Source organism: Antrostomus carolinensis, unplaced genomic scaffold, assembly GCF_000700745.2.
Source record: "Antrostomus carolinensis isolate BGI_N321 unplaced genomic scaffold, ASM70074v2 scaffold10262, whole genome shotgun sequence".
Taxonomy (NCBI): domain Eukaryota; kingdom Metazoa; phylum Chordata; class Aves; order Caprimulgiformes; family Caprimulgidae; genus Antrostomus; species Antrostomus carolinensis.
This window is the reverse complement of record NW_010298964.1, coordinates 51,322-58,580: the sequence shown is the minus strand read 5'-3', so window position 1 is coordinate 58,580 and position 7,259 is coordinate 51,322. Positions and strand designations below refer to the sequence as shown.

At 52.3% G+C, this 7,259-nt stretch overlaps 1 protein-coding gene across 1 annotated transcript in view; it reads right to left on the bottom strand.

The window, feature by feature from the left end:
- Positions 1–254: 254 nt before the first annotated feature.
- LOC104520826 (astrotactin-2-like) overlaps positions 255–7,259 on the bottom strand; it is a gene marked incomplete at its 5' end in the record, with an annotated part of 30,731 nt that continues 23,726 nt past the window's right edge. Inside the window, 2 exons of the mRNA XM_010162624.2 lie at positions 255–944; positions 7,182–7,259. The exon at positions 7,182–7,259 is cut by the window's right edge and continues 118 nt beyond it. Of these exons, the coding sequence (XP_010160926.1) occupies positions 707–944; positions 7,182–7,259 (316 nt within the window). The remainder of the gene's footprint in view (positions 945–7,181) is intronic.

Below are 7,259 nucleotides of genomic sequence, written 5' to 3'. Positions count from 1 at the left end.
GTGTCAGGAAGAAACACCCAGGAGGCAGCGGAGATGGACTTAATATGAATCTTTAATGCACAGAACAAGCTGCCGGGAGCCTTGCGACCGAAGGCTGTGCCCGGAGCCCATCCGCCCACTCGCAGGGGTACAAAAGCCCAGCTTGCCTGCAGCGTCCCACCACCTGCCCGGCATCCTCCTCCGGGACCTTCACTGGCAGCCCGATGTCACCAGCCACCCATGTCACCTCCTCCTGGCATCTTCAGCCACCACAGCACCGGGGCCTCTCACCCCATGGCTCCTGCCCAGCGGCAGGGCAGGCAGGGCAGGGGTCACCCTGTGCCCAGCAGCTCCCCTCTGCCTGGCCCTGGCCTCGAGGGGGTATCTCCTCCTCCCAGGGTTTGGAGCGTGTAGTCCAGGAAATTCAGTAAGAAAAGATTAAAAAGGAGAGGCTTTTCTGCTGAGTCAAATTAGATCACTGCTTTTTTTTTTTCCTTTTCCTCTTGAAAAATTAAAAAAAAAAAAAAAGGAAAAGAAATGAAAGTCCAACTTGCTGATTTCTTGTTTCTCTGCCATCTGCGTGAGAAAGTCCTGTTTGGCCTCGCTGTCCCCTTCCAACCCTCCAAACACCACCCGACCCCAAACCCCACCAGCCACTCAGCACATCACGAGTCCTCGACTCCTCGGAGTCCCTTTGCCTCCCACAGCTCCAGGCCTACACCTTCCCTCACCGCCCCTTGGACTCCCCGTACGTGTTGCGCAGCATGGAGACCATCTTCTCCTCGCACGTTACTTTGGTGTCCTTTAGGATGCTGTACCAGACCATGCCGGGTGGCCGGACTTCTTCGCTGCGGCAGAACAAGTAGGGCATGGTCTCGGTGCGGCTCTGGATGTAGGCACTGCGGAGCAGGGTTGAGCAGTGACTGCTGACCTTCTCCAGCCTCCTCAGGATCAGGTGTGCCTTCCTGAAAGAGGGGAGGTTTAGATGAGATATTAGGAAGAAGTTCTTCACTGTGAGGGTGGTCAGACACTGGCCCAGGTTGCCCAGAGAAGCTGTGGCTGCTCCTCCCTGGAAGTGTTCAAGGCCAGGTTGGATGAGGCTTTGAGCAACCTGGTCTAGTGGAAGGTGTCCCTGCTGCTGGCAGGGGGGTTGGAACTGGATGAGCTTTAAGGTCCCTTCCAACCCAAACCAGTCTATGATTCCTGGTGGGACAGAGATAGAGACAGAGCACAGCAGGCAATGAAAAGAGAAGACCAGGACCTAGGACTTCTGGGTTCTACCACCAGCTCTGTCATGAGACAAGAACGGGCGAGACCTATTGCCTAAGACATTGTCTTTCCTGTTTCAAGTGGAGAGAAGCTCTGTTTTGCTTAAAAGTTCTATCTACTATTTCACAGCACCAGGTCAACAGGGCTGGAGGGACCTCAGGTCTGACCCATTAAAGCTGCCCTGGGGACACTGTCTGCCCTGGGCTAGATGGTGACCACCACCACCATGTGCTCCTGGCAGGCTCCAGCACCTGTGCTGGTCACCATGCACCCTGGTGAGAACCCCAGCACCTTATTGATCCCAAGTGATGAGCCCAGCCCTCCCAAGTCTCCAGGAGGCAAAGGACTGACACTAGAAGAGCGAGGAGGGAAAAAGCACAACACATTAAAACAAAACAAAACAAACCCGTAAGAAACCAAGAATCCCCTCGTGGGAGTCTGCAAAGTGCTAAATCAAACAAAGGGAGGGGAAGAGGGTTTACTTCAATGGTCTGAAAGTCTCAAGATCACAGATTATTTCCTCTCCCTCTGGTGCCACAGGAAAGCTCTGGATTCGGGGCGAGGGGATTTCGCAGCTCCTGCAGGAATGTAAATTCCCCATAATGAGATGTCAGGGCAGCGCTGTCAGTCAGCGAGGGATAAACACCGGGGTTATTTGATTAGGAAAGCTGAGTGGTGTTGCAGCTCCCAGCCAGGGGGGAGCACCGGGAGCCTGAGCTGGCCACACACCCGCAGGCACCCAGGGAGGGTGGTCACGGTCACCCCAGCACCAGAGCAGAGGGCAGAGATGGTGGCAGGAGGCAAGAGGGCATCCCAGCATCCCCAGCCTGCTACGGACCTCTCCCTCTGGAGTGGGAAGAGTGGATGAAAGGCTGTGGGAAACCACTGCTGCTCCAGGGATGCACATGGAAAACTTCCTCACTCTTCCCCGGGGTGGGACAGGCTCAGGGTTGGCTTTCCAGAAGAAGGGAAGAGCAAAGGGAGTTGGCCCTTCTTGGACAACACAACATCATAACCAAGTATGGATTCAATCTCTAAAGACAAGCCTGACTAGGCAATTTGTGCCTCGTTAGCCATCCACACGTAGATAATAATGATGTCATGGGCTGAGCTGTGTCCAGCTCTGACAGAACACCTCTACTCATGCTACTCTCCATAGCAGCCACCTGAACTTCTACAGCGATCTGGTGCTCCCTCTGCACGTCAAGACCTGACACACTGCCAAGAACAGGTCCTTCACTGCTGGACGCCTGCCGCTAAGAAGTTATGAAATTTTATGATGGCATTAGACACTTTCTATAAAGACTGTTCGGTTAAAGCCAAGCCCAGCAGCAAATCCAAGTCTGTAGTGACTGTCAGTACAGTTAATAAACTTCAGCAAATCATAGTCACTGGTGCTGGAAGGGACCAAAAGGCATCATCTGTGCCATGTCCTTGCTGGGATCAACCTGCCCTGATGAACATCTGTCTAACCAGTTCCTAGAGCCAAGAGCTGGCGATCCATCCAGTGCTCACCCACCCTAACGCTGATAAACAAGTACAGGGTCCATGGTCAGCTCATAGGATGGACTTTTATGTGAGTTGAGAGTGCTCGGGAGGAGAGCATTTATCCAGAGTACTCTCCTCCTCAAAAAGGGCAACTATCACCTCCCTAAGGACATAGCTCCATGGTCACCCTTACATTGTAGATCATCTCTACTGCCAAAAGCAGGTATTGGCCCTTCCCCAGCCCATTTGCTTGGGCTTGTGCAGGTGTCCAGGGACCCGAGTGCTGTGCTGACATGGGAAAGGTGACCATCTGAAGGCCAACCAAGTAACTCATGGATTTTCCCCCAGATTGGTTCCCACTCCAGCTCACCACAAGGCCTTTCCCAGCCATAGCAAGAGGGGAGTGACTATCAGTGGCCATGACCAGCCCTTCAGGCAGTCCCTGGTGGTGGGTAACCATGACTTGGCCCTAACAACACAAGGAGTGGACTCCTCAGTACGCACCTACACATCTACTGTCCAGGCTCTTCTCTTCCTCTCCTCCCTTCTCACCACTTCACCTTTCTCCTACCCTCTGTAGCTTTCTTCACCCATCTCTCACTTCTCTCCTACACAACCTGCCTTTGCCTCCATCTCCCTCAGCCTTCTCTACCTTCTGATTTCCATTACTTGCTCCACCATACCTCCATGATCTTCTGGATTTTGCTGAAAATCACCATGTTATCCTTGGCTTCCTGGTACATACTCAGATCTCTTACCCAGGCAAACATTCCTACATGTGAGGAGCAGCCCAAGGTTGGCTAGAAGTCCAGGGTTCAAAGCATCCAGACCTGCTGATGTCTCATGCACCGGTGGCTCTGCTCCTTGTGGAGCTGGTCTCCATACAACCTGCTGCATCTGCAGTTGTGCTCGGGGCATTCAGTCTTGGGAAAGAACCAGTGTTTAAGGGTGGGATGCAGCACACGATGGGTTGGCCCTGCAAGGATGCTGACAACACACTGCACCGTGGTCCAGGAGGAGACAGAGTGATGGGGAGGGAGGGAACCAGGCCCCTCATTTTTGGTGTCTGGTGCCAAAGCTCCAGTTTTGATGGGTTTCACCGCTTGGCGTAATTTATTTTAGTGGGGTAATGAAGTCATGTGTAAATGTTAGATTTAGCTTTTGGCTGTCAGCTGTTCCCTCTTAAAAAAAAAAAAAATAGAGAAAGAGAGACAGAGTGGGCGAGGGGAGGGGTGAGAAAGGGAGAGAGGCTTTCTGGTGAAGGCTGGGTAATAAATTACATGAGCAGTTCTTGGGCTGCCAATTTAACACCATAAATCAAGCCCTGGGTATTACCCAAGTGCTCCCTGCGGAGGGCTGGCGGGTCAGAACGACCACCTTTTCAAATACTGGAAATGAAATCTTCCTAAATGCTGACCAACCTCATCCCTGCCAGAAATGGTAATTTATTGCCTTATTAAAGGGCAGGAATTGGGAGAGGACGGCAGGGGAGTGAGGGAGGAGGGGGGAGTCACTCTTATGGCTGCCTCCTGAGCTCTAAGCCCCCAAAGGGATGAAGGAACCCCCTTCCTCATCACCCTGTAACTCAAATGGGGGTTCCCCCCAGGTTGGTGTGAGCCAGCAGTGCCCTCCACCTACCACGTGCCCTCCACAGGGGACCTTGTTTGAAGTCGGCGCCAGTCAGGGACTGATACTGGTCTCCACTTATGTGATGGATTTAGGAGGTCGCAGCCACAGTCATCAGTGATGAAGAGGAGGATTTAAACATGGTGATGGGTCTACACCGCTGCTTCCCTCTGCGGTGGCATGGTGGGGGGAGAGGGAAGGGGAGGGGGACGGGTGTCTGCAGCCGGGGCATTTTCCAAGGGCTTGTGCATGAACCAGTGGCCCCATTGCAAGGGAGTGCAGTGCAGTGATTGCATAGGGGACAGGGCACCAAGGTCCCTGGTTGCCAGCCCCAGCTCTGCAAGGACATGCCCAGGAGTAGGAGACGTTACCTCCTGCTCTGCCCAGACGTGGGGGTGCTCCCGCAGGGACATTTGTCCCCCAGCTGCACAGGGGACAGCGATCACTCACCTTGATGGCTGGTGTGGGATGAAAACACATCCAGAGCCAGCAAAACCCTGCTCTATCTCACTGAGGAGCAAGGTACTGAAAGAGAATGAACCAGCATGAAGAAGCAAAGAAGAAATGATACCTGGGATGAGATTCCCAGGACTGTGGGGAGAGGGTGGCTGCCTGGCTGCTGTGTTCCCATATGGGGTGATTTTGTCATAAATTCAGATTTTTCCATTCTACTGAGAACTGACCTGGGTCTGTCAGACCCTCATGTGAGAGGACAATGAGTCCAGGACTCGATGGTCTCTTATCACAACCTCCCATCAGTACATTGCATTCCCCCTCGGTACCAGAAGGCAGCTGCTCTGGAGCTGCTCTTCATCTCCTGCGTCTGTCCCGCTGTCTGCCTGGGTGACTTGCTCAAGCAAAGGAGAGGCTGCGAGCCCTGGGCTGATGCCACATCTTGACACCATTCATTGTTGCTGGTAGCCACGAGGAGGGGCATGGATGGAAGATTTTAACTTCATTATTTGTTCTGCCTTCTGCTAAAAGCCAGGGCTCTGTTTGCAGTGGTCATAAGAATTGTCCCGAAAACACAGTAAGAGAAAATAGCAGAGAAATCTCCGTGTCGCTGTGTCAGGAAGCACTCTGGCTGCACAGATCCAAAGGTCTGGATGCAAAGTAGCACTAAACCTTCACTGGTTTAGACAAATTCTTCTGTTTTCTCAGAACAAATCAACTCTGTGAGGTTGCTTGGTGTCTGTAAGAGGAATGAGGGGAAGCAGGAAAGGGGTTGTTGTTGCTAAAGGAGGCTAGTAGGATGAGGCAAGCCAGGTGCCAAGATTCTGCTGACCATAGAACGTCCTGGTTTAGGGCCACCTATGAGCTAAGTTTGTAATATCTCCTTAATGTAAATGGTCTGGTTGGGACATCTGGCTGTCAGTGTGTCTTCTCGCAAGCAGCTGTTTGCAGTAACCTGTGGCTTTCATGGAAACTGGACTCACGAGGACTCCAGTGTGATGTATTTATTACACGGAGGCAATCAACTTCCCTCTTGTCGCTCAGTTTTACGAGCCAACAATCACTGTGAAGCTGAGGCTCATCTGATAAACATTTCAAGGTACGAAAATCAATGTCCCCCTGGGAAGGAGAACAGTCCATCAATTAAAATCGTGTTATGAGATGGCCTCCCTTGGCAAATCCTCACTCTCCTCCCGCTACGTCAGTGCCTCCCGTTCTGTCCAAGCTCGCTGAGAAGCAAGGCTGGACAGCAGAGCTTCGCTCTTGTCAAGAGCCTGGCACCGGCTGCTGCGGCATTTATAGATGCTTCCCCTTGGCTGCAAGTCTCATATTTCTCAAGTACAGAGCAGGGGCATATGAGAGCTGCTAGGAGCTCATCTGGCTCAGTGAGGAAGCCAGACAGCAGCCAGATCGACCACTGTCTCCAGATATAGCTCGGTGTAGAGTGGGGCAATACGGGCAATTTAAAAGTCACCTTGCAAATCTCATGGCTTGATGGAGGTATCAGGTTAGAGAGCATCCTTCTAGAAGTGTGTTGGATCTCGAGTAACAGAGGGAATAAGGATGTGTAAGAAGAGGCTGATGGTTCCCAGGCATTTAGAGAGAGAGGAACATTTGAAAAGGACAAACAAGTCTGCAGTGTCATCAAAGGAGGAGGCAGGCAGTGGGAAGGATGAGAATGGCTCTGTGCCAGAGGCTAATGAACTACCAAAGAAACTATCGCCAAGGTCAACTCTGGAGGAGGGCAAGCCCCAGACCAGCTTGGATTTATGTCCAGGAGAGGTGTAAGCTGTCACCCTGGTATTATGGGCAGTTCCTCAGTCACATCCAACAAGCAGATAGGAGCAGGGAGGAGAGAAGGAAAATCTTTTCTAGTTATTGCTGCGTTTTCACTTCATTCCCTCAGTCACTCCCTCCAGGCATCCACCCTGCAATTAATCAGGGCATCATTGAACACTAGGGCATCCATGGTCTCATCTACCATGGCTCTATAACTGAAGAGGATCTGGTTTGGTCCTGGTTTACACTCTGTCCCAGGCCTAATTTACACCCTTTACCACCCCTTCAGCTTTTCCAACACACCCAGCTCATCCACATGATCACCTGCCTGGTTCAGGCTGGTTGGTAGATGTTCCACAAACATTCATCCAAAGACCACCCAGTTGCTACATGTCCCATCAGCATTCATCCAAAGACTGAGCAGGAGTCCTAGTGGTCCTAGGGGGTGGCAGGACAGCTCAGTGAACACCAAAAGGGGACTTCTCTCAGCTACAAGGAGAAGGCAATGAGGGTCACATCCACAGTGGTCAAGCAGAGGGGTGCTCCAGGCAGCGGGGCAGGGAAGGAGGTGGGGAAGGGACAGGTACCTGGGCCCCAGCTCATCCTCACTGCGCCAGACGAAGTCTCCAAACTTCTCATAGTGGGAGTTGTAGTGGTGCTGGACT